The sequence below is a fragment of the Patagioenas fasciata genome, chromosome 10 (genome assembly GCF_037038585.1).
Source record: "Patagioenas fasciata isolate bPatFas1 chromosome 10, bPatFas1.hap1, whole genome shotgun sequence".
NCBI classification, from domain to species: domain Eukaryota; kingdom Metazoa; phylum Chordata; class Aves; order Columbiformes; family Columbidae; genus Patagioenas; species Patagioenas fasciata.
In genome coordinates this window covers 1,600,498-1,628,380 of record NC_092529.1, presented here as the reverse complement: position 1 = coordinate 1,628,380, position 27,883 = coordinate 1,600,498, and the positions used below count along the sequence as shown (strand labels likewise).

The 27,883-nt window shown below is 43.1% G+C and overlaps 1 protein-coding gene across 4 annotated transcripts in view; it reads left to right on the top strand.

Annotated features, from left to right (window-relative positions):
• ARHGEF3 (Rho guanine nucleotide exchange factor 3) overlaps positions 1-27,883 on the top strand; it is an 84,008-nt gene that overhangs the window by 22,861 nt on the left and 33,264 nt on the right. The window contains exons 3-4 of one of the 4 annotated variants that reach the window (XM_065845422.2): positions 3,389-3,455; positions 19,209-19,271. In XM_065845422.2, coding sequence (XP_065701494.1) covers positions 3,389-3,455; positions 19,209-19,271 — 130 coding nt within the window. Of the gene's footprint in view, positions 1-3,388; positions 3,456-6,491; positions 6,582-11,722; positions 11,771-19,208; positions 19,272-27,883 lie in introns of those variants that run through there. The other 3 variants (XM_071812899.1, XM_065845427.2, XM_065845424.2) reach the window with 3 other exon arrangements.

The following is a 27,883-nucleotide window of genomic DNA, read 5'->3' as shown; positions in this document are numbered from 1 at the left end:
GGGAGACCCCAGTGAGTGCCAGCGTTGTGAGGAGGTTGGTGTTTGATGTCCTTCTGGCAGAGCCTGGTGGCAGCTGTGCTGCTCTGAGCCACCCACAGCCTCTTCTTGGCCAGGGTGTCACGGCGTGACAAGGGACAGGGAGTGCTGAGGTGTGGGACACACATGGGTCTGCGCCCACGGAACACCCACCGGCAGCAGCTCTGCCCCGAGCTGGGGCTGGTCAGGGGTGTATGTGGGTAGAAATGGGTCTGCTGTGGGGCTGAGAGACGGGACCTGCTGGGGCTGAGAGACGGGACCTGCTGGGGCCGAGATGGGACCTGCTGTGGGGCTGAGACAGGATCTGATAGAGCTGAGAGATGGGACCTGCTGGGGCTGAGACGGGTCTGCTGGGGCTGAGACGGGTCTGCTGGCAGCAAGGTGACACCTCTGCAGTGATGGTGGGTGCTCAGTGCCGTATCTCTGTTCTTTACGCTCTGACTGAGATCAGGAGGTCACAGGCCGTGCGCAAGATGTGGCCACTGCTTTGCCTCATTCCGCTGTCACCTTGCTTGCAGGAGTGAGAGAGCAGCTTTTCCCAGAGATCGTCCCCCTGCACACAGGGCTGGGACCTCTGCCTGTTAGACAAATCATGCTGCCAATGGATCTCGCAGCATCTTTCCATCATTAATGTGTTTAATGCAAAAGACCCCGTTTCAGTTGGACCGACAATCTTACCTTGAAAGAGATGAGAAAATTTCCTCACCTGGTGAATCAAGCTGTCACTGGTCTGCAGCAAAATCCCGTTTCCTGCCTGATCCACTGGTCTCACTTGACATGTTAATGCCTTCCCCCCCAGGAATTGTATTGATTTGGAAAGAAAAAAAAAGCACGAAGGGTGTGTTATCATCCATATAAATACATTTTATTTTTTATATGTATTTCTGAAAAAACTGCCTTGAATCTCTCCTACCCATAAATGCACTTTTTAATGAATGTACTTTGGTCTGGGACAAAACAACATGCACTTTCAGAGTCATCACGGGTATAATGTTATGTTTAAATTGTAGGATTCTGTACTTGTAACTAAGTTATTTGATCCAAGGTTTCTGTATGCTCTTGTAACATAGTCTTGTGCTGAAATGACTGTGATGTAGTTAGTGTATTTATATTGAAGAGACTAGAAAGCATAACTTGTTGCTGGCAGAAGTAAAGATAAGTGGGCACTTTCTGTCCTGAGATGATATTTTGGATGGAGCTTTCATGGGCTGATAGTTTCAGCAGCTTTTATTCCATCCCGCTCAGGGGTTTCTATAGTAATTCCTATGGCAACACTGATGCGGAAAATGTTCCAGGGATCCAGCTGTGAGTAATAATGAACAACTGAGAACATTTTGCTTTTGCATCTCAGGTTAAATATCCCTTCAGAAATTATGGAAATAGCGAAGTGTGGGTTTTATGCTTAATAGGAAGTAATTCTACTACATAAAAATGAGGTATGATGAAAGGAGGGTTTGGTTTCAGGGCACGTACACCTTTGAATATATTGCTGAAGTATCATCCTCAGACCAATGAAGAATAGTAGAAACATCAGGTGGAAAATTTGACACCGGCTTCATGTGTTTCATGTTGTAAAGAAACTTCAAATGCCAAATATGTAATACAAAATCTGCTCAGAAACCATAGCTTAGCTTTTATTAACAGTATTATTCATCATGTAAGCGGGTTTACAGAACTCTTGAAGCTAAAGCAGTCTCCGTGGCCTCCTGCCCTCGCAGTGTGAGGATCCGGATCACAGGACTCAGATGGCAGCCTTTGTTGACTTCCGTGCCTATTTTTAAATTGCCTTCCAAAACTTCCGATTTTTGCAGAAATAAATTTGCCAGTGTTTGTATTAAACAGCATATCCTGATGTCAGAGGATGCAATATTTATTGAAACTGGTTGTTGTCAAATGTAGCTCTCCGTGTACTCTAAACTGGCCTTTGTGCATAGAGTTGCCTGGTTTGTATTTATTTCACTTTATTTCAGAACAAAGGGGAAACTGGCCCGGTGTTTATGATACGAATAAACTTAAACTTGAAAGCATTTTAGGGCTTGATTTGGTAGCGTGGAGTAAGACAGAATGCTTATGGAGCTCAGGGGATTTGTGGCCACGATAAAGAGTCCTAATGAGTTATGTTGAACAAGGGAAACTCACGTAATATTGAAAGGACACTGCTCTTCCTTTTCAAGATCTTAAAAAAATGTTGTTAAAGCTTAATAAGAAAATTGTGAAGATCCCTAAGATCCCTTTCTAAGCTCAGGGGGCTGATAGTTCCTCTTACGGTTGTCATCTGTCTATTGTGATCACAACTCGACGACGTGTGTTAGTGCGTGTAGTAAGAAAAATGCCTGTATACCAAATATTTTACACCAAAATAGAGAAGACAGAAGAAAGGCAGAACTGTTGCTGTCCTGACTCCACAAAACCAGGTGGGACATGGTGTGTTGGGTCTCTCAGGAGCTGTAAGATCTTTCATGTGTTAGTCGAGGGCTTTAGCTGCAAACCATCCCTCCTGTTGTTGTGGATGGGGAGGTTTGACAGGGAGCCATGTCATTTGCTCTTTTTAACCAAGTTTTTGTATTCCTGTTATTATTTGTGATGCCTTCTGTAATCTATATAATTGCATGGTTGGAGTTGAAGTGTGTTCAGCACTTAGGTCACACCGCCAAACTATTTGTTGGTCTGGTCAACTTCACCAGGTCAGTCAGGCTTTGATCTGACTGGATGTGTCAAATCTCAGCCATGTTTGCCTACCTTTGTAGGGTGGTTTGAGATCTTACTGGTGAAAAACACTCATTAGAGTGAAGTGGAGAATGTTATGGTTGCTTTTCAGAAATAATTGTGCAGTGATAATTATAGGGTAGGAGAAAGGGTTTGGAATGAGTAAAAACTGGAGTCAGCTGCTTTGGTTTTTAGCGTCACTCAGCGGCATGGCCAGCTTGCTTCACGCTGGGCCTTTCGTAGCTTCGCCGTTGGGATGAAAGGCTCCCGCGTGTCCCCGTGTAGTCCTGGCAGGCGGCCCCGTCCTGCGTCACCCCACGGAACGACAGCCCCACGGACCCGCGCTGGCCGGGCAGGGCTGTCTCTGCGCCTTCACAGTCAGCACAAGGAGTACGCTGCTGTGAGACGCCGGGTCCGTGCGTCTCTGCAGGCTGGCGAGGCTGCCATGGCCCTTGGCTCTCAATCCGAATTAAAGCGCTTCTCTCAGCTGAAGAGAGACGCCTGTCAGAAGTGCTGCCAGCGAGGCCCAAGGTGTGTTAGTACTTTGCGCCTGTGTTTTAATTTCCTCACTCCATTGTCACTCCATTATTGATACAGAAGATACGACAGTTGAAATGTAAACGCTTTTCCTTGTCTCGTCTTGCAGGCCGAAACAGCAGCAGCAGAACAATTTCTCCTTGTTTCCTTCAACCAAGGGCTGGAATTTCAGAGGGGTAAGTTTGGTGGTGTTTTGTTTATGCTCTGTAACATTCCCTCCTGCTTCATTTTGCTGCAGTGTGACTGTCATTAAAACATGATCCGCGAGTACTAAAATTATGGCAACACTATGATAAAAGTGAACTTTTGATTTTGTGACCTCCTAAAAGGCTTTCTAAAAAACCAGCTTTTGTTTATGAGATTGGCTGATTTATTCTGAGGGGTACAGGAGATAATTTAATGTAAGTAGATTCATGTGCAGTGTGATTTAAAAAGAAAAAAAACCCATGTTTTTGTATCTGAAAATAAATCAGCAAACCTGAACTGATATGTACTGGTTTTTAAGTGCTCATTTAATATAGATATTTGGAAAGTTACATGAAAAAGCCAAGCAAGTGAGACTGAGAACCTTCATATTCGCTGGTGGTATCAGAAGCATTTTGTGTCTGCTTCACGTTCCAGAGGTGGACTTCTTACACTAATTAATTCTTTCAAGAGCTGTGTTGTCCCCTATGACCCGCGGAGCCATCGATGCTCTTTGTTGAAGAATGTGACGTGGTGCTGGTGTTCAAAAGGCACCGGGGTGTGTGGCATGGGCTACAGTCTAGGAGGAGGTGTCACTGTGTCACAGTGTCACTGACTCATGGTGTCACTGCAGCTTGTAGGTCAAAGAAAGGTCTTTCCTGCCTTACAAACTTCGTTTGGTATAATGAACAGTAGCTTTCCATTACCCATAGCGCAGACTGACTTTCACTGAATCCAAAGAGTTCATTTTTGTATTCAGGAGGGTGTGTAAATGTGTTTCCTCTGAGCTTTTTCTAACACAAGGTGGGAGTTAAAAGACATTTCAGTAAATGTTTTGCTGAAGGGGTAAATGGCATTGATGGGTTCACTGGTCTGTGTTGGTCATAATATTGTAAACTTCATTAAAATGAAGAATACTTTTCACAATAGCTGATACTGACTCTTGCATTCTAGTTTGATATTATAAATAGAGCATCCACTGTTGTTTACTGTGAGCTCTTATTTTCACCATCTGTTTCTTAAATTGCACCACAAAGCTGTAGGGCTGAAGCTGTCAGCATTGCTGAGGATGCAAGGAAAATACCAACAGCCTCTGGTCTGCAGATGAGCTCTACATTTCAGAGCCAGTTTAAAAGTATGATTGACTCTAGTATTTCTCCAAATTCTCAACTATGCTGGAAAAGAAACTGAGGAAGAATGTTGTAGGTATGAAAATAGTAGGAAGAGTGTTGCAGGTTTGAGTTGTTGAGAGCAGTAGCCCGGTGGAGAGCAGGTCTGTGGCGACACCAAGTCAGCGGTGCAGGTTGCACGGGGCTAATGCCCGATAACGGAGAACCTGGGGAGTAAGAGACTTTGGAATCAAGAGGAGAAATCTAGAACCTGAAAGGAGGTAGGAATAGGTTGTGTTTATAGCCTGATCAGAGAAAACAGGCAGTGGATGGAGGATATTCAGAGTGTACCTGTGGAAATTCCCATCTGTGGGAGTTGTCTGCCAACTTATTTTTAAGGAACTTATGGGACACTAGCACAGGTGTTAAGTTCTATAATTGTAATATTTCATAGAGAGCATAGTGCCAGGCTTGAGTATAACAAAGCAAGCTCTGGAGCTGACTTATTCATAGCATAGATGTTTAAAAACACATAGCTATTTGTATATTACAGACTATAATACAGGATCATTTCAACAGTTGCAAAAAATGAGAACGTGGTTAAGCACCAAATTGTAACGTGTTCGTCTGTCTGTTCTCACTTTGCAGCCAGTTTGCTGCTGTTAAATGTCTCTGTGTGATGCTGAAGTGGGTGAGTTGGAGCATCCTCAAACATGCACCCACGGAAACCTCCCAGTGAGATCAGGTCACTTGGGTGCCAACCATTTACCACAACCTTGCTGCTCTTCCTTTTCCCCTCCTTGCTTCAACTGATTTTATCAGAAGATTTTTTCCATGTTGAGCAGCTATTTTGAGCCCCATGGTTAGAGACTGTATTTCATTTCTCAATGGGGATTTCCATGTCAAGATGATCTGATTTGTGTTTTTTTACCAATGCTGTCACTTTTAGATAATAGTAGCAGTTAGTTCTAGAACTTTGGGCAGTGTTTAGGTATCGGTAGGGAGAAGGGAGTTTATTTTGATCTAAAATACTAAAATAAATAGTGGAAATAATGTGTTATGTTACCATGTAGGGCGGGTGGGAATTAGCTTTATTTAATGAAGCGTCCCGTTAAATGAAGTTTACATTCATACAGTCATGCACATGTAGTTAGAAGATGTCAGGATTAAAGCTTCTGTGATGGTTTAATAGTTATGATACAGTCCTGAGTTACACGCTTGTGTGCTGTTTTTTCCATAGTAAGAGTGGTCAGGTTCTGAAGGGAAGTTCAGAATTCAAGGAGGCTCAGAATGTCTCCCGAGGAATTTCAGATTTCAGCTTCTTGGTCTGTCTCCTTGCTGAAGATCACCCACTTTGTGGTTTTGCCAGCAGGATGATTTTCTAGACCACCTTAAATATGCGAATGGTGGACCCGTGTTACCGAAATTCTTTAATTTTTTGTTTTTTCCTAATCATGCATCGACACAGGTTTGCAAAAGCAGTGCCCCATGGCAGTCCTGCTCTTCATGTGATGCCACTTCAGGTGGCTCTGAAGAAACTGCCAGACAATCAGAAGAAAAGCAATTACCTGGTTAATGAAGAATACTGGGGTGTAGGCGTAACCGAAGAGGATGCTGGTTTTATCTCTGCTTGTCACTGGTGTTTCTCTCTACTGTTCCACCAAGAGCATCATTTCCTGCACACTTTAAACAGCATCTGAAATATGATGATGGTTTCTCTACTTTCCTTTCCCCTACACACCAAATTTGGCTGAAGAACCTCAGGGCTAAAAGCAAAATAGTGAAATCTAACCCAACATTGAAATATTGTGAGGGTGTGTGTCTTGTGTGCAGTTGCCTGAGCACTGAAAATAATTTACTGCAACTGGGCTTCTTTCTATTTCCTCCTTTTTGTTTCCTTTTTAGTTTTGCAGAAGCGTTTACCGATGAGGTGGCCTGGGAGGAAGGCTGATCTCGTCTATGAGAAACCTCACAGCAAAATGTGCAAAACCTGCGGCAGGGCAGTGTGAGGTGTGTAGGTGGTTTCTCTGCCAGTGCGCTGCAGGTGGGTTTGTGGGACAAGCTGTGCTTCGTGCCAGGCGGGAAGAGCTCCGTGCTTTTCAGGCAGTATTTACAAAGCGGTGTTTGTTTTGTGCAGGCTGGCAGATTGTGGTTATTCCCTTTGGGGTGCATAAATCCAAACAAGAGAGAAGCTGCTAAGAGAGAAGTGCTTTCCTAGCTTTAACTTGATGATTAGTTACATCAATTCCATCATGACGTGGTGCCACAGGAAGCCCCTCTTTCCCTCTTCTGGATCCTGGCTGGTTTTACTTTATGTCTGTACCACTGATACTCATTTGCTTAAGCAATGATGCTGCCTGGAACAGACACTCATTACAAGTGGTGTCAGGTCTTTATTCATACTTGTTGAAGCAAAATTGTGCACCGATGTCTCTAGATCAAATGTGCTTAAATATTATGATCTCACAGTACAATGAATATGATTTAAAAACACAAGTTATTGTATGCATCAAAAAGCGCATGTGGTGTTCTGTTAATGTATTTGCATTTTGTAGGCACAATTTAAACAGCTTCCTCTGTAGACAGAAAAAAAAGGGCATTACTTTTCTTAATTGAATGTGTAGCTGTGAGTGGATTAATTATGCCTATTACGACTTAAATGTCAGAAAGGAGTTTGTTGGTGTGTCATAGAGAGATTCCTCCCCAGGAGGGATCCCCTGCCCCCCTGCCCTCTGCTTCATCTGTGGGTGGGGTTTGAAATGCTTCAGCATATTATTGGTTTTGGTTTTGAACAAACCAGGGGAACTGTTGTTGATGAATCACAAGACTAATTTCTCCTGGAACAGCAAGGTTTATGTTGGCAAACAAACAGAGATGCTATCAGAAATTCATTGTGTGGCATTTGCGTAACTGGAGAGCAGGCAGTTCCATCCGCACTTCCAAAACACGCACCAAAATGGTTGGAGCCCCGATGTATACACTGAGTTTTAAAAGAACTCAGTGCGGCCAGTTAGGCAGTTTTGAAGAATTCAGGGGTGTATTATTCCAAAGCGATGTGCTGACTCAGCACGGTCTGATTACCATGATAATTTCTGTGCACCATGTGTGATGTCAGGATGGTTTATCTGAAATTCCAGCGAAGCAGGACTTGTTGATCTGTTAGTTCTCAGGTCTGTGACAAATGCCTGTATCTTTCTGTAGGGCCAGCAGATAGTGTAAATTATGAGGTTGTTCACGTACAGCAGTACTTGAACGTGTGCTGGAGAGACGTCTATGAGTGATTTCTAAAAGAGTTATTTATAAATGAGTTCTTTATAAATGAGCTATTTTTACAGGCTGGCCTTCAGACTTTGGGAGGTTTCTTGGCGTTTGGGAGTCAGGTAGGAAAACCCGTGAACGTTTCATGAGCTGTTGCCGCTCGTGCTGTCTGAGGGTGCCGTCAGGCCTGGGAGTTTGCAATGTGTTCATTAATTCAGTAGCTGTTTTGTTAAACTTTCACAGCTTTTATGTCTAAAATCATCTATGAGTTGAGTACATAGCTATTAAACCTGCCAAATTAACCTAGTTTGAAGGGCTACTTTCCAGTTAATGACATGCTAGTTATATCAAACACACTTCAGTTCATATGTTTCTTGGGACAGGAATTTTGAGGCATGTGTGTAGAGCACTCGGCTGTTGCACTCTTGAATTGAAGAAACTGTCCTACGCTTTTACCTCTGCAAGACTTTTCCGTCATTATTTGTATTGCAAAGGGTAGTTTTTCTGTTTAGTAAATCTCAGTCATTCATTAAATATTCTGAGTATTTCTGATGATGAAAATACTGTGATATCCCCTATTTGGAAGGATTTCTTATAATTTCATGTTATCTTTTCACATAATATATATTTTCTTGAAACATGCTTTATGCGGTCATTCTGTTAACATTGTAGGGCTTTATTTTATGGATCTTTTTAAGCGCTTTGTACCAAGTTTATTTTTGTTCCGGGTGGGGTTTGTTATTTATAGCAGAATATTCAGCATATGCTCTAAGCCCATTCTGCACACACACACAGTCTGAGCTGGAAGCGCCATGTGATGGGTCCAACTGTGCTTCTCTGAGCCTGTTTGATGTTCTGTTCTATCGCAGGTTTCCTGTCTTTAATCACAGATTGGGTGGTACCTTGTACTCCCGCTGTCATTTACTGTTCTTTGCTTTGTTCGACAGCACATGAACTTGACCCCCGTCAATTCAACTCCAACCAAACTCTTTGTATTTGTTTGCCCGCACCAGCGGCTGCTCTTTGGGAACATGTGATGTGAACTTACTATGTCCTAGGGCTTTGTTTCAGAAACCTGTAACGGTGGGCAGGGTGGTGCTGTTGTCCAGCTGAACCTGATGCCACTTGGACTGAGAAACCAACATTTAGGAGATAATTGTGAACCACGTAGTGGTATTTTATTAATGCTACACTATATGAGATTAGCAATTTTATTTTAAAATGACTGGTGGACGTGAATGGTCGTACTCATGGACTTTATTGCTTTTTTGTTTGTTTGTGCTAGTCACGATGCTTGCAGTAGAACTGGCTGTTATTACAACCTGGTACAAAGAGATTTTATGAACATCACTCTCTACTTTTTTTACCAATTTTTGCGATGGTCTGTTGTCTAATTTCTTAGTGCTCATACTGTAAAAACTCACTGATCAGCCAAAGTTGCTCATAGAAGTTTCCAATTTGGCAGCGCTATTTTCGACGGTACTATTTAAAACTGCAAAGTTTTACATAAGGAGTAAATAAAAGGGCTACACATTTGGACAAGGTTGCAAAAGCATCATGTGCAGAACCAGTTGGGAAATGCTCCTGGAGGGTTTATCCCCACAGCTGCCTCTGCATCCCCAGCTCCACGGTTCTGGTGGAGGGAGTCAGGTTGTGCTTGTGACAGAAAGCTGAACAAAATCCGTGAAAGCCCAAGAGGGAAGGAAAGGCTGCGGAAAGAGCTTCTGAACAGTCCGCAAGAGCTACTGGAGAAAGAACAGGGAATTCGAATTCCCTCCGACGTTTTCAATTGGAAAAATCATTTGGAATGGTTTGGTGCCCTGAATGAGGACGGCTCTTCATGCCAGCCGTCACAGTGCTTCCACAGCCCGCTTCATCTTGGAACGACTCCGAATTATTTTAAACTAAAAACAAGGACAAGATTCTTCTTGAAAGCTAAAGCTCTTCTCTGTGGTTAGAAAAGCACTTGGCAACTAAAAATTATGGCCATCTTTTAGTATCTGATACAAAGGCATAATAACAGCAATATGATGGTGTCTTACTGATAGCAGCCTGAAACCGAATCTTGTTATTACAGTAGCAATGGAAAAACAAGGTCTCCACTTTGCTAACTTTTTGCACAATTATTCCTTAAGTCTTAAATGAATAAATCTCTTTGGAATAGTACTAGAAACATATTTAGTCTCCTGATATAACTGTCTAAACCCAAGAATGTATACAAATATATGAAAATATGTTAAAAGGTGAGCACTCAAGACTTTTCACTTTGTATTTGCGGTGTGCATACACAGCATCCGAAAAGTTCCAAGAGTTTACTTTTCCCAGTATTTGCACTGGCTCTTTACATTGGAGTCCACATGTGCTTTAAAAAGGAACCAAATCCCATCTATCTCTCAACAGTTCCTTTTACTGGTTTCTAAGAAAAAGTTTCATTGCCCAAAATAGTGAATTCGGTTTGTGATGCAGGGCAGAGGGAGGAAAGCCATTCGAGGTCACTCTGACTTGCCATACAAAGCCCTGTGTTTCAAACACTTGTGCTGATAATGGATTCCATTTCTCAGCATCGATATCCTGCGTTGTTTTCCAGCTCCCTTTGGCTACGGGCAGTCGAGATCTATGTATGTGTAGGTTTTGAAGAGGGCAGCTCAAATGCACATTGCCACTGGTATATATGAATCGTATGCAAATACAAATTTTCATATTGTGTGTGGGAAGTTATGTATTTTGAGAACTTGCAGATGAGCAGCTCATGAAACTGAGTTTCTCTTACCTTGAAATAATAGAACTTGATCTGGTGGCCAAGTGAGGCAATTCACGGAGTGTATATTAAGGTCAGTCTCTGTCAATCATTCTTGTCCAAAGAATGATTTGCAAATGCAAATAAAGAGCTCTCAAGGCAGTGTTACCTTTTCCAGTCTGAATTAGGAGTCAGGAACCTGATCCTGGGGGTTTATCAGCTTCAGGTGATGGCTGGTGCGTGTGTGTGGGGAGTCCTTGCGGGAGCGGATCCATGGTTGTGAAATTGTCAGTGGGCTGGGGAATTTTATGTCATTGAGGCAGCAACAGTGGTTTATCTTTTTAAGGCAGCAATAACTTGAATGCTTTCTTGATGCTTAAAGTGCAAAATTTGCCAGACTCCACTGGAATGAAGATTCACCAGGTTTCACAGGACGCAGTTGATCAAGGCTGGCTTATCTAGATTGGTGAAGAATCAGCAAAACTGGAGTTTATTTCTTCAGTTACATTGAACTACCAGGGATAAAATCAAACTTTGCCCTTCCTTGACGTGTCTTCACATGCAAAACGTGGATGCTCTGCCAAGCTTATCTTTGGGCCGTTCTAAAACGTTCTGTGCCGAGTCTTTGCTCTTATGCCTCTGTTGATTTAAGAACTCTTGCTTAGCAGATCCCTCAACTTCTGAAATATTGAAAATTTAATAGTGTCTGGCAGCTGTTTTGTTTTCTGGGGCATCTCCATGTGGTAATAGTTGTCAAACAGCAGCAATGGGCTTTAAAGCCTGAGAAGTGCCCAGGCAAGAGATGGACTGTGCTTCAGTTACCGAGTGTCAAAGCCCCCAAAGACCTACTCAATTGCTTTAAAAACGCATGAATGATATCTTTACCGTACCGGTGCTGTTCTCTTGTTAGCAATTTTAAAAAGCACTTTTGTCTGCTTCAACTATTATTGGAAGCAGTCTGAGGAAAAAACCCAGCAGAGATAGAGACAACAATCCCTGTCGCTCAGCTTGTGGCACTTGCAGCAGCCGGCGTGACAGGAAGCGAGAGCAGCGGGGAGGAGGAGTCCTGCCCCAAACTGGGGAGACTGGGCCGCGCTGGAGTGGAGACCCGGCACTGTCACCACAAGGGTGAAGGAACCTCCGAAAAGCTGAGTACAATTCAAAGTACCTCATGGTGTGGTGTTGCCTTTTTGTGCACCATCAGGTAAGTGTGAATTGGAGGCTGTTGGGCTGTGTGACATGGTATGAAGCTGAAGCCGCACAGATAGTGCTTCCAAGCATCATGGGATTTAAAACTGAGTATTAATGAAACCACAGTGTTGCTTAGCAGGAATGCTTCATTCTGTAGGGAAAAAAAAAATATGAAAAGTTTAGATAATATATGCTGATATTCTCAATAAGATGGATGACAGTTTATTTTTCTCTATGTATCCGTAGTTCATTGCTGCAGCACAGTGGTTTTATGGTTTTGGTTTTGCCTTTTTATCATATATGCGTGAACATCTCTGCCTCCTAGTGTGAAAATGAGGGTTTGGGCTGGCGCTGGGGTTTGTATGGCAGCATTTCCAGCTATGTGTGTAAGTCTCTCCACTGTCAGAGTGAGAGCTGTACCGGTCCTGTTCGCAGCGGAGTATCAGCACACCACGATTCTGCTCTGCAGCAAACGCCTGGGTGTCACCTGGAAAACGGGGGCAGTTTTAGACATTAAACTTCAGAAGGATGTGGACAGAAAAGATTTAGCACATGTGTGTAGAAAAGTAAGGCTTGGTATGAAGTGCAAGTGCACATTTGTCTCTGGGTGTGTGGGAACAATGATGAAGTTGGTTCTTGTTCTATTTGCCACGGGTAGCACAGCGAGTGGGTTTATTTCATAGCAAGGGAGAGTTGGGTTAAATCTTTCTGGGTGAAACACTTCCTGATCATAATTAAGCAGTAGAAAAGAGTATACAGTTATAATATAAAATCTGTCACTTCAGACTTTTCAGCTTAATTTAGATAGAGCTGCATTGTACACATGGACCTGTTCTACGTGTTGCAATGGTTACCATTTAATACCTGATGGTTCTTAAAGCTGTGTGTGAGATGTTGGTTTGGGGCACATCTGGGCCACAGATGCAGAAATCTGGTGTCTGACTGTGCAGATCTGGTCCCAGTTTCCAGCTTCCTTCCATGAGGTGGGAAACTAAAGAGCGTCCTCTTATTTAAGAAGCAACGTTACTTCAAAATATCTGTGTATATGTTGAATAAAACCGTACTTTGAAATTCTCAGAAACACATGACAAAGGTGGGGCCTGTGGTGTGAGGCAGGCAAGTCAGGGATGTGCTCAGGGGCCTGGATGCTCTTCCATTTGCCGTGGCTTAAATATACTGAAGCTTAAGACTGCATTGTTAATTGGGAGAGCTGTTCAGCTGGTGAAAGTTTGTTTAACAGATGTTATGCGTTCGAATGATGAGTTTTTATGAAATATCTTAAGAAGACCGGTGGTTACTAACTGCCATACTGTTAAATTGATGCAGTCTTTTTGGATGCACTTGAGATGCGTATTTGCTGTGGGTATATATTTTAGATATAATTCACTAGAAAATAATGTAATTTTAGTAAAAGTGTTGGTTTTATCTGCAGAAAAAATCCATTTTGGGTGCAGCCATTTTATCTATTGTAGGTGATGCTGAAGAGCACTTGAGGCTTTAGATCAACAGGCGTAGGCAGGAACCTGTCTGTGGTTTTAAAGGTAAAACAGCACAATGATGCTGAATGCAGGAGCCTGGGGCAAAGCCGACTAACAGAGTATGGGAACAGTAAGGGACGACTGCAGTTATGTGAACATAAGCTAATTGAATGCCATGGCGAACCCTGGTTTGTGGAAATGGTTTCATTCTGCTGTGTGTGGTTCTGGTGCTGTGTGCAGCATCAGCAATCCAGGCTCTCTTTGACTGTAAGCAGCTCTCTTGGGTTCATAGGGTGGTTTGGGTTGGAAGGGACTGTGAAAATCACCCAGTGCCACCCCTGCCATGACAGGGACATCTTCAGCAGCTCAGGTTGCTCAGAACCCCATCCAGCCTGGCCTGGGATGTCTCCAGGGATGGTTCATCCACCACCTCTCTGGCCAACCTGGGCCAGGCTCCCACCACCCTCATTGCAAAGAATTTCTTCCTTATATTTAATCTAAATCTCCCCTCTTTCAGTTTAAAGCCATCACCCCTTGTCCTATCCCTACGTACCCTTGTAAAAAGTCGCTCTCCAGCTTTCACAGAATCCAGACCGGCTGTGGTTGAAGTGACCTCTGTAGATCATCCAGCCCAAGCCCTGCTAGTGCAGGGCCACCAGAGCAGATCACACAGGCGGGTTTGAATGTCTCCAGAGAAGGAGACTCCACAACCTCGGTGGGCAGCCTGGGCCAGGCTCTGGCACCTCAAAGGAAAGGATAATTCTTATGTAATAGGTCCCCTTTGGGTACTTCAGGCTGTGAGGTCTCCTGGAGCCTTCTCCAGGTGAACACCCCAGCTCTCTCAGCCTGACATTCTTAAAAAAAAAACGCAAACAATAAAACCCAAAAACCTTAAAAAGAAAAATAAAATGTCATTTGACTAAATCTCCTTTTCAAGTGAGGAAATTTCATTGTGGTTTTTGTTCCAAGAAAAGAAGTTATACCTCTTACATATGCAGATGTAGCAGTTCTGGACCCAGGACGGTGGTCACAGCTGAGACGGAATGGCCAGCTGCAGCCGTACAGGTTGTCACTGCCCGGCAGAGGAATTCCCCAGGCCTACAGTGCAGAAAACCTTTAACGGTAGAGTTAGCGCATTAAAATAGCCTAACTTGAATTATTCTTGCTTTTACAACTAGGCCTATAATAAACTCGCTCAACACAAACAGAGAAGGCTGGGAACTGCCACTTCGTCACGTCAGCCCAAGGCAGAGGAACCGGGGAGCGTTTGCACACTCAGTGATTGTATTACTCACGGCCACAAAGAACTGGATCTGACAGACCCCAGCTGAGAAGTGTTTGTGGGAAGAACAGAAAATGCATCTAAATAGCGTATAGACTCTTTTAAATTGCGTCTTAGGTTTTATTTATATGGTCAGTGAATTTAGAATTCTTAGATATTGGCTGTAAGTGTTAATTAAAAGCATAATATGTATAGCAGTCTTCAAGTTCTGACTGAGAAAGGATCATATAATAAAGATTGCTGTTCATTTATGTATAAAAGAGCTCCTATGGAGAAACAAATAAAAGTATCTAACTTATTTGTCTGAATTTGATTCAGGCTTTATAGTAAACTGTGAAAAAGTTTGAGCATGTTTAATGCTAGATTACTCTCCCCTGTCTTCTGAAAAGGGGAAGGAAGAAGGTTAAATAAAGACAGAATAAATACCAGTCCTCAAACAAAGCTCTGCCGATCCTTGTCCGTACAGCATCCCGTCCATGCACACCCATTTCCTGTTGTTCCTGTTAAACACGTCGAATATAACTTTAATTTCATTGTTCACTTCAGTATTCATTTTATATTAACGTTGACCGGAAAATCTCCAATCCATCACAATAAGCACTGTAGAAATAAAGCTTGTTCCCTGTGCTCGGAGGAGAGTAAAAGGAGCTCTGTGTCTGGTGGAGCTGGGGGCGACTCCTCCCGAGTGCCGATACCCGTGTGTCAGTGACAGAGCCACCAGTGCCACCCGTGACCTCTCCCCATCGCAGACTTGGCTGCTGCGCTGGAACAGACTCAAGGCAGAAACGGGTTTTTCATTTGTTTGGTTTGCTTGGCACATCAAGAACAACCAAGTTCTTTTACTGCCACCAAGACACAACGGACCCGCCGGCCAAACCGAGCGGGAAGCAGGAGCCACAAACTTGGTGCCAGAGTCGGTCTTGAGAAAAAGAAACCAGTAACGTCTTTGATATTCTGAACAGTAGAGGGCAGCGGAAATATATACAGAAATGGGTTGTATTGCAACACTAAGGAATTTTTGGTTCTCTTTAGAGCTTAAGCAAATTCTTTTTTTTGCCAACATAAAGAACTGCGATATTAGAATGCAGGGTAACAACTTCTGTTCTCTTCAAGAGTTTTGTGTTAGAATTCAGTATTCTGCGGTTCCGGTCCCAAAAAGCATGTATGTTGCATCTTTCAGCTGGAAAGAGGCGCCATGCCCTGGGAAGGGTTGCTCTGAGATGCTGTTGTCTGCCCATGGCTGGTTAGTGCAGGCAGAGACGCTTATGTGGTTCATGTGCCCTGGACTGAGCCGTATACCAGCCAGGCCAAAGGCTTTTGGGTGTTTTTGGATCTGTACCTTCATTTCATCTCAGATGCTTGAATGTCAGCGCAACAGCAGTGTGGTGAGGTGGAAAATGGGTAATTCTGTGTGAGGTTTCGCCTGCTTGGGGCTGGGGAATGGGGAATGGAGAATGGGGAATGGGACACCACTGCTGCCTCTTCTTGCCCCCCCTGCCGGCTGCTTGCTCGGTTTATATCAGGTTCTATCCCACCATCCACGGCAGGAAATGTTACATCAGTGATTATTCAACTAATCTAAAGATAGAAGGTTATTAATCCTTTACCTAGTAATTTTATGCCCGATTTAAGCTGGATCCAAGGCATATTTTGTTAACTGAGTGATAACAGCCAGTGAGAAAAATGTTGAAGCGTTTAGTAAAAATTTCCCCCTGTTGTACTAGGAAGACAAAAATGCCTACTTTCTATTCTGAAATATTTTAGCTTTTTTGCATTTTCATATGAAAAGAATTTGAAATAACAATTAAATGGTTTTTAATTTTTCTTTAGTTTGGACTTGTTTTGAGGGGGTGAGAAAGTCTGTTGTAGTAGAATGAATTGATCCTCATTCGTTAAATAGATATCTGTATGAAAAAAGGGCTTAGAAAGTAAGTTGTTTTGTGTTGTGTTGTGAAATGGGTCTGTCTGTGACTTGGAAGGTTTAAGGACTCCGTGTGCCCGTGCACACACATTGTCTGGGACTGCTCTTCACTTCGATGCCAGTCTGTGCAGACACATTTCTGAGCAATTAGGATGGATGGATGATACAGCAAAACGCAGCACTTCTTCTGAAAACCATTTCCTTCCCCATCACAGGATGGGGTTTTTTTATCAAGCTATTTTTGTGCATCTTTGCATTTCATCTCCCAGGTGGTAAAACAGAAATCTCTGGTATTGATAACTAAAAGCCTGTGATGGAGAGAGGATGTTAATCCAGCCTTCCTATAACAATGTCTTACCGCTCTAATTCCTTTAATTAAATCAGTGCTTTAATACATAATTGGATATCTTACTTTCTCATCTCCTGTGAGATGATTATTGAGCACAGCTCTTTCCTGCTGTGGTAGGGCCAGGAAATGTTCTGTCTCTATAAGCACAGATGTCATCGCAGCCTTCAGGGCAACACCAGCACAAACACGGACCAGGATTCCAGCTTGCTGTCCACCCAGGCCTCGTGCTCTGGGGATTCCGCTGGGCTTGGGGGGGTTAAGTATTTATTTTTATCTTATTTTATTCCCAAACAGTTTTCAGTCTAGAGGTACATATTCCATGCATCCGTGTGGTCAGTCAGAAACCACATCCCTGTTCGGAGCAGCTGTTAACACGTGCAGCTGGTGAACGGTTTTCACGCAGACACGTGCACCTTTTGTAAGGTCTCCAAGTATTGTGATTTTCTGGAATGCGAGAGATTCCGAGGTCGGTTGTGTTGTGCTATGGCAACCGAGACAGGACTTGTAATTCCTTTGGGCAAAAGATCCTCGCCAAGAGCAGAGATTAATTTAACGAGCACCTTATGCTGCCTGCACTATCTGCTGCAATCTTCTGCTTCTAATCCACTTATTAGGGGCAAAGAAATATATTTGGTAGCTAAATTATTGGAATTCTTTTTTGCCATGGTGTCTCCCCTTCCCTCTCTACCCCCCCCCCCCCCCCGCCAGTACAATGATTATAACCCTTGAAACTCTTAGAAAGTTGCAGTGGCTGATGATATTTAACAATTTTAGTGAAATGACTTGTCTTGGATAGCTGCTGAGGCAAAATGACAGAGAATGTAAGTAGTGTAATACTTGCAAACTTCCAGATAGCAATAGTAGTGAGAAAGTGAGAAGTCATCCTTTGGTTAGCACAGTAAAGTATAAGGTATCTCCTTTGTGGAGGCTGTCCCAGGCATTCAGTATGGAATTGCTTTTCCTACCGTTTACCCGTCTTTTCCTCCCTTTTGGTTTGTACATCGCGGTCGATGTTGATTTGTGCCCCGTGAGTGTGTTGAGATTTAGTTATATAACTGCAGAGGTTGTCTCTAAATAAGACCACGTTAGTGTTTATTCCTAACTGCATTTTGTGCTGTGCTTTGTCCCCATGGCCTTGCCTTGGACACTGTCCCTTGGCCGCTGCTTTGTCCCCGACACCTCGGTGTTCAGGCCCGTGTGCCTGTTGTGAGTGCTGCAGGCAAAGCCCCCGGGGTTGTTGTATAACGTTCCTTGTCCAGCGACAGGACGTCCCGGCTCCTTCCCGTTCCCGTTAATCCCGCGGCCTGGCCGGCTGGTCCTTCACATGATGTAATTTCTACTCTCAAACCCCTTCATTAGCGTTGGCCGGTGTTGGAAATGCCACATTCCTTGTTAGATCTGTAGCCGCATGACCACCAGTAAGAGTATTTTAATCAGTTATTTAACAAAGCAGCTACCTATTTGTTGTGTGTGGTCATTTGCCACACTGTTAACAATGAAATTGCTTCTATTCCGTTATAGAAAACTTTTTTAATAGTTCCAAAATTCATAGTATTTCAAGACTCTTTTTTTTTCCATTTTGACCTGTGTATTGAGTATAATACCTTTTATTTTGTTACTATATTGACTGTTTTGGAATTTACTTTTAAGCTCCTACCTGTCAACCAGAATGACCGTCCGTACAGATTGCAGTGTAGCTGGTCCATACCCGCTTCAATTGACCCTTCTCCGGTAGAGATCTGAACCCAAATCTGAACATCTTTGTCCTGTCTGACCTGTGTCCGGCGGCCGGGCGGACGGTACCTCTTAGTTTTGTCATTTCTTGTGTGCAAAGTCAGGACTCAGTGGTGATTTAATAGAATCAATATATAGTTTTTTGAGGAAAGCTAAAGGACACGTGTGTTTGTATCTACAGAAGTCTCATTAGGTTTGAAAAATAGAAATATAAGTTAATGAGTACTGCGGTACATTTCACCTGTTAGCCTTGCTGTGTAATACTGACTGTCTGGGAACTGCACTTGGTTGCTGAATGTGTGCTTTGAAAACCCTGTGTACAGGCTTTCGACACAAAACACAAGCTTCTGCTTCTGGCAGTTTCGTTGGTTATAAAAATGAATGGCAAGTGCCAAAGTACATTTTACAGTCTGCAGTAATTACTCGTTTCTTAATTGAAGTGAACCTAACTCTCTGTGAGCAAAACAAGAGAAACATTAATTTCCTGATGTGCTAATAATTACCTTTTGAACTTGTGAGAATCAGCTGATCTTCACATGCATGGTGATTATAATGCTGATGAGAGAAAGTAGTTATGTATATACAGATATATATGTATGTGTATGTATGACCTTATACGCGTTTCAGGATCAGACCAGTGGTAGTTGGTACTCAAACCTGACCTTTTCTTTTCATTTTGTTTTCTAGAAGAAGCGAAAGCAGAGCACTCGAGATGAAGACACGATCAGTATCTGCAGCCTGGATACGAGCGTGAGTCATTTTCTATTCCTCTGAAACAAACCCATTCATCTTTTCAGCTGTTTTCATCCCTAACATGAATAACTTGTTCTGCTTATTACTAAAAAAATAAATTTGAAATATTACTGCTTTTCATTTCTCTGTGGTAAAACCTTTAATGATAAAAACAAGCAGTCAGGATGACAGTTGATTGTAGAGCAGTGAATTTCTTCTTAGTAAATAATTATCAGGATGAAAGGGCATTGTGAGTGCAGGATTTAAAACCAGGCCTTTTATCCCATTGCACAGCCGTATGAGAGATCTTGTTTCAGTGATGTTGGTGGTTAATGCTCGTGTGAAGCTGTGTAATGCGATATTAATACAGTTGTGTGACCTGCGTGTGCTACGTTACCTCCAGCCATGCTGTTCTGTCACACGTCAGATGTGAAGAAACCATCAGCAAATACGTTTTATAGAAATAGTGCAGGTTTTGTGTGTACTTTTCCCTACAAACAGACTGTTTCTATCATATGCCGTAAAGCCGACCAGAATATACGTCTTGTGTCTTTGAAACGTACTTTACCCTGCCCTCTCCTGCATTCCAACGCTGCAGTTTCCTGTTCAGCGCGCGAAGCTTTGCTTCCTCAGTGATAATAATGGGTGTTAAGGCGAGTTGGCCTCCGGCTGTGAGAGATTTAAACTGTCAGGGTGAGTTCCTTCAAGAGGGAAAGCGCCTTTGGTTTGGAAAATCAGCCCGGCATGTGACCTCAGAACAACACCCTTGGTTCTGTTGGCTTCAGGTGATGGTTCAGGTGTGCCCGGCAAACCCGGGAGCTGTTGACATTAAAACAAGTGGGCAGGAAGAATTACGCATTTTCCAATCGGTCGTGTTCCTGCCAATTAGATTATAATCATCCTGGTAAAGGAGGACTGTCACCTTTGGGAGCCTTCTGCACATGGCAAATAAACATTTGTTCTTCTTTCCGCATCGTATTTTGCTGACAGATAATGATAAAGACAGTGCTGAGGATGCACGAGGTGGAATACCTGCTCCTGAAGTTCTCAGTATCTCGTATCAGTAGGAAATATTAGAGCCTTGTAGCTGCACCGTGGGATGTTGCAGCGTGGAGGGGACAGTTGGAATCCAGCAGTCCGTGGCTGAATATTTATCTGTAGAAGCATTTTGTTCTGTGTGTGATTAAAAAGGACAAGAAAAGGGAGATGCGCTACAAGATGCTGTTTGTACTGGAGAGAGTGATGTCTTTTGTTGGCTTGGGTCTGCTCTTAGAGAGCCATTCATTGACATTCCAAACAATTAGACTGTGTGAAACCATTCCTTTGAAGAAATCCTTTGGCTGGCGTACTTCTGGAGTCCGGGAGAGTAAACTGTGTGTGTATCGCTGGGTGTGTGCTCTGCTCTCACACGCTTCCTGCAGCATCCTTAGCCTGAGTCACAGCCGCTCACAGATGACTTTAATTAGCCCAACACAGTATCTTTTTGTCTTCCAAGCAATGACAGTTTTGAAATGACATAGCGAGGGCACTACGCTTAGTTGGAGCCTTTGGGTTTTAGCATAATGTAAATAAATGTTCGGGTTCCTTTGCCTAGCAAGTCTCTTATGTCTTGGAAAAGACAGGCCAAATTGCTTATCTGTAATATCCTCCACAAAGCCTTCGTCTTCCAGGGCAGTGCCTAAGAATAGAAAAATTTGAATGCATGTGTTCCCTATTATGAATTCAGCTCCTAACTGGGATAATTATATGTTATTAAATTTTTACAGATAATAAATCTCTCAGGCTCTGCAATAAAATAGGTTATTTTTTATTAAACGGCATGCGTATTTAACAAATAAGCACGTTAGACTTCCCTGTGCAGCGGATGTCCTGGTGTCTGTAATTAGGTGAACGACTCCTGCCCGGCTCCCTCTGCTGCTGTGGGGAGGAGGCGCTGCCATCACCTGGCTGCTGCTGTCACCTGGCTGCTGCTGTCACCTGGCTGCTGGTGTCACCTGGCTGTCCCGGTGCTGGCCATCACCTGGCTGCTGCTGGCTGTCACCTGGCTGTCACCATGCTGGCCATCACCTGTCTGCTGGTGTCACCTGGCCGTCACTGTGCTGGCCATCACCTGGCTGCTGGTGTCACCTGGCTGTCCTTGTGCTGGCCATCACCTGGCTGCTGGTGTCACCTGGCTGTCACCATGCTGGCCATCACCTGGCTGCTGCTGTCACCTGGCGGTCACTGTGCTGGCCATCACCACATTGGCTGTTGCTGCGCTGGCCATCACCTGGCTGCTAGTGTTACCTGGTTGTCCCTGTGCTGGTGTCACCCAGCTGTCCCTGTGCTGGTGGTCACCCTCTGTGGTCACCGCTGTGCACACAGGTGTGCTGCTGCTTCCTGCTCAGCGGTGGAAAGCTCTGCCAGTCTCTTACCATGCCTGAAGTTCCCAATGTGTGCGAATGCATCCGTCCATCACCTTTTCCAGGGGACAGTGGGGATGGGAAAGAGAGGGTTAACTACCTAAAGACTGGAGCTGCTTCATACCTTGGAAAGCAACGTACATATGGGTCTCCTGCCAGTTTCATAATCTGTCTACAATGGTTTTATAAAAATAGATTGTACTTTTTATTACGCCTGCCCGTTGCCAGGCACACCTGTCTTTTCCAGGGGAGTCCGTCATACAGACAGAATTTCCTTTCTCAGGAAATGCCGGTTGGAGAATTGCTGACTCAGGACAAGGACTGGTAACCTGAGCATGTTAAATGCTCTTTGTGTTTGTTTAGCGGTCTGCACTGGTATTGATGCTTCAGGAGTTGATAAACTGGCTTATTAAACTGGCTGGTTGGTCTTGGCTCATTTTATTGCCAAGAAGTGGATTTGTAAATCCCCTCAATGTCAAATAGTTTGTGATAACTTGTGACAGATGTGGCCAGCAGACTGTGAAGGCTGAGTGCGTGAATACGTGAGGCCACTGCACTCTGAAGTCTGTATTTAAGTGAGAATATGCGTATTACCCAACACGCTTTTGTTCATATTGCCTTCACCAGAACGTTTGCCTTGTGTTCAGTCTATACACTTAACTCAGGCTGTGGCACGTTTCACTCTTGTGCTCTTAAAGTGGTGATATGTTCTAGAGGGATTTGCATATGCGTGTCAGTTTACAGACAGGAGGTAATTAACATGACTTACACAAAGTTCAGATTTCATAGATGCCCTTTTATAGCTCGGAGACTTGGGACAGAGAAACAGAGACAGCAAAGTACTTTTTTGCATTTGGAACACCTTCCTGGAGCTCTACAGTTCTCCGTTGCTCCTTGTGCAGACACTACATCTCTCCTTAAATACTGAGCTGTTTCCAGATTTTTCTGCCCGTGTTTTCCCTCTTTGTTGCTGCTGCCACTTCGGTTCTTTTCTGATATTTGAACTGTGAAACGTGGGTGTTCAGTCTGTGCCCCATGGGAGACGTGCAGGGGTTTGTGCTGCTCAGCCTGGCTCGGGCCTTTGCATTTCAATTTGAAGCCACTTCTCTCCCTGCCTTTCTTGGAAACAGCGTGTATCCGCTATAGTCTGTATGCCGAGTGCTCTTTGGGAATGTGGACTGTTCCACATAGTCAGTATATCACACCAAGCAAAGCGGTGATGGACAGGGTTATCGGGAGAGTTTTCTGTACCCAGCAGGGTAGTTAAAAGAAGGTCTGTTGAGTGGCTACTGCAAAGGGCAACTGCAAAGGACTTGGAGTCACTGTGATAGATGAGACCATGAGCCTCATGAGTCTCCATTAAATCATAAGTAACACGGGAGGTGTTCACAGTAAAAAGCTGGTAAAACCTAATATAAAACTTACACTTTTCAGAATAAAATAATACTTATTTAAGCAAAATCCTGTTTGGAAGAAGAAACAGGCCCATGGCGTGCCGTTCTCTGCAGTCAGCTGTGTGCAAAATTACTCCTACAAGTTGCTTTTGTTTCCTTGTTATATTGAGAAGGAACATACAACAAATACATGATGAACTAGACAAGTAAAACACTTCCATAAAGAAGGTAAAATTCCATATGCAAAACCTCAGAAGCCTTATTTATTTTAGTTACATAGAGCAGTTATCACTACTGAAAATAAAATCCTTCCAAATGGTCACTGATGAGTGTGTTTTGAACTGGAGAACTCTTGCTGCTCATCTGTCGACTTGCAAGTTAATAAAATACACCCCAATATAAAATACAAACAAAATGTTACCTACATTTGCATACACTAGATCAGAGTTCATTAATTTTGATTGCTTTTAGTGCTTAGTGAACATTTGCTGTGTATTCGAGAGTCAGTGTAACTGAAACATTCTTTGACCTAATTAAACTTAATTATAAACTCAATAATAGTTGATTGCTAAGGTATAGCGAGCTAGCTTTGAAAAGCTTAGAGAGGATTACTTCTACACCAGCTTATCAGTGGTGAGATAATTAAAATATATATTGTATCTGGGTCTTTTTATTTCTATAAACTCTGGTCCCTTGCATGTTCGTAGTGGAAAGGCCTCCAGTAAGATGTAGACAATGTTTGAATTATTCATGACTCTTTAATATTGCTCTGCCATGTAGACGGTCAGTGCTCCATCTGGATTCAGGCTTTATTATAAAGTGACTCTTCTTAATCCATTATTAATCCATCATATGATTGTTATGGACTAGACACTGTCTGCTGTTGGCTATTATTTCGAGTAATGTCATTTATTTTAAGGCCATGTTTTGTTATTTTCTTCTCTCGCAATTTCTCATTGAACAAGCCCTACAAGTGCTCTATTGGAAAAATGTATAAACCACTGCATTCTTTTTTCTTCCGGCGTTCTGGGGCGATCTCAGACTTTCTCTGTAGTGTTGCAATACAGTTACTCCTCATTTACCTGAACAGCTTCTCAGAATTGGTCTCATTGTTCCAGCAAGTCTCTTGATTATTCTGTGGAGATGGCAAACGTGATGAAGTTGGACACCTTCAGTACAAATCTGTCTATACAAATATGCCAAAATAGGAGTTTGGCAAATTGAATGTTACTTTCTTGATGCCATGATGCCATTTTTCTTTATGATATTCCTCCATAAGAGAAAACGACAACTGAAGTTTAAATTCAGTTTCAATGGGTTACAGAATCAGGCCTGATGTATGCTTATTTCCAACAGGGCAAAATCAGCAGTGTTTGTGAACAGAAATTAGCCAGACGTTAATGACAGCTCTAAGTTGGATATCCATTAAGAAACGTGTGTGGTGAGTGGCTCGATGAAGATTTGCAGAGATGTAGTTACATTTTCATAATGAAAATGGATCAAGAAACAAAAGTTATTGGAGTTTGGCTGGTTTATTCGGAGGTCAAAAGAAAAACTGACATTAGCTCTATAGTGATAAATATTATATAATTCAATACAGTTCCTAAAATTAAATTTTATACTTCATCACTGGTAACTGTATTTTATGTTGAATCTATAATATGGACTATGCAGGCAGAATTTGTAAGAAAAATGAAGGCTCTGTGTGAGCCACTGAGTCAGTGTCGAGGTTTTCCAAGTTACGTTAAACTCTCGATGCAAATCTGTAATGATTCCTTCGAATAGGGAAGGATGGCCCGTTCGTCTTCCAGTAATAACTGCTGGGAGAGTTTGACGTAGTCCAGGGTTTACTGAGGACTCGAGTGGAACTCAGGTCAGGCTTTCATTGAATTAGCAGGGCTGGATATTTTAAGTCCCCATAAATCTCTGTAATGCCAGATACATTTGGCTTTACCTCCAGAAGCGACCGATTGTAAGAGGAAATTAACTTTGTACATAAATACTATACCCTGGTGCGTCTCTGTAACATCGCCGGGTTTAGGACAGGCCTTGGGAGGGCGTTTGTCCCATCCATCAGTCTCAGTGCTTGAATTCAATAATAAAGACATTTCTCATCACAATATTTCGACATATTTTCTAGAAGCCTCTGCTGCTTCTACAGGAGCTTCTCTGCGGCTGTCACCACTCAGATTTTCCCACTCAAACCACTCTCGGACATTGCCTTACACCGCACATGGCAGTCGAGGCTTAAATATATAACCTTGGTAAAGAGTTTTGGTGCTCTTTGCATTGCTTGTAAACATCAGTGAAGAGCTTTGGAAGTAAATTAGATCAATTGTAGTGCAATAATTAATGAAACAAATGCAAGCCCTTCGCTGGAGGGGGAGAAGCTGGCAGTACATTTCTTCTTCCTTTGACGTTGGTGGGATTTCTTCCAGAAACCTTTGATTTCAGCCAGAGAACAGGATCCCTGATGGTGCGAAAATATTAACAAAGGCAAGTTGCAAGTTTTTGTAGCCATGTGCTCTTATTTATTACTCTCTGGATCTCTTTGTGTGAGATCTGTCAGTATCCAAATCAGCTCTTTTTGTCTAATGTGTCTATTGTTGGGTCTAGAAGGTGGTCGTGAGTGGACATGATGGGATGTCAACAGGCTGGGACTTGAGAAGGGGCAAAGTGTGCTCCTTGGGGAGCCTGCTCCTTGTGTTTGCTGTACCCCTTCACTCTTTACTAATTACTCGTTAAGTGCTGAAGGTATTTATGGGTAGTGCGGAGTAGATGGATGAAGTTTTTCTTATCTTTGTTATGAAAGCTTCATAGTTGCTTCTTAATTAAGCCAAATGAGTCAATTCTGGGGGCACAAAGATGAGATTTATCTGAGTGTTGTACTGGAATACATGTTGTGTATGCCTTGTGTTACCCATTGCGTGCATTGTGCGATTTCTGGGAGAGTGAGTTCATGTTCTGGTGTTTCTTGCTTACACCTGAAGCAGTTAATTTCTGACTTTGTTCTTTTGTACCATCACTTCTGAGAACAGCAGAGACTTCCTGCGCGCTGCGGGAGGTTCGCTCCGAACCCACGCACCTTGGCCATTGTGCTGTCCCAAGACGTGTTTGCTACGGGATTACAAACTCTGGCCAGTTAAAGCAGCTTTTTTGCTCCCATGAAGTTTTTAACAGTTTATAGATAATGGATTTGCCCCCGTGTCTCTGTGGAGGCTGTTTGTGCCTGTCTGGAGTTACAAGACTATTTGTGGTCACGACACACATTTCTCATGTGAACTTCGCACATCACCCATTCTGTGGCTTGTTTTCCCTGGTTGTAAAATGCTGATGAGCTTATTTTTCCTCGGTGAAACTAAGTCATTTGTCAAATTTAAGGGAGTACACAAAATATTATTAAAATGGAAACTATTATTCCGTTACTCTTTTATGCTGTGGCAGACTGAGCTTGCTTTGCCTGCAGAACGTCAGAACCTGCTGTAGTTGAGGTGATCGTTCAATGTAGGATGTGTAGCTGAGAAAGAAGCAAATTAAAAGCAGACCCAGGAAGTAATTCTATATGGATTTGTGAAAATCAGTTTACTGTGTGAAGTCAATGCCATGGTGTTCCACATTATATAGTAAGAAGAAGGAAAAATAAATCTGAGAGCCATTAGAGCGTGGCTGAGGTAACAGTGAGCACTGATCTCTGTCTATCAGGACATTTCCTAGCCGGGACCTGTCACTTGCTTTTTCTGCACCCAGCGTTTAAAATGTCATGGTCAACCAGCACTTTATTTTACATTTACCGAAGTTCCAAAATAAACTAGTGGGCCAAAGAGGCAGCTGAGGATAATGTGACCCCTTTGTTACCATGGTAGGCCATCATTCCTCTACCTTGCATTTTGAATTTAGTAATTATTATTGTTTTTATGGGGCAGGGGAAGGGCAGGAAAGACCAATAGAATCGGGCACCACCTGCACCTTCAGTCCTCAGGAAGTGAAGATGCTGTGGTGCCTCGGGAAAAAGAATTTGCCCCATGGCTTCCAGGGAGGGAGAGGAGACTTCCTCCTTTCTTTTCTATGTCTGTGAATAGGAAGAACAAGTGTTCCTTTCTATTAAATGAGATGCCTTCTTTCCAAAATAGTTTCTTTAGTAGCAATAGTATATCTACACTGTGATCCTTGCAGTTGTCATCTGTCTTATAGTGGTCTTTGTTGACATTAGCAGAAAACATAAGTAGTTTCAATGGAGTAATTATTTTTCATGCATGAGTTAAGCAATGATGAATCTCTTGCTCAATAAATTTGCTCACATTTGCCACTTGTAGTGCTCTTCAAAATATCTTCCTCTTGTGGCGTTTGCTGTTCTAAGTAGGCTAATAAACCTCTACAAGTGAGAGATACGGATGAGGGCAACTCGAAAAGCAGCTCTTAACATTAAACAGACCACAATGTTTTCAATACACAAGTACTGGGTGGATTTACTGGTAGACCTCTCATCCTCTGGTTTCTCCTTAGCGACCTGAGTTAAGAGGCAAAGAATTGGTGCATTCAGCAGCTTTTGGGTTTGTTTTTTCTTTTCATCGGTTGTGTGCGGTCGCTCCAAAATGCAGACGGTGCAAGTGAGGAAGGAAGGGCTGGCGGGGCCTGGTGCCACCGCTCCTGCGTGCGCAGGGACTGCCAACAGGTAATGCAGCCGGGCCGTGCTTCGCTGGGGACTGCACAACTTCCCCTTCTTAAACATAATGCCAAAGAAGGGAGTTAAAATTTCCCATCGGGTAAAGAAATAGGAAATGGAAGTGGGAAGAAATCATTAATGACAACATTCATCTTTCTTCTGTTAAAGGAT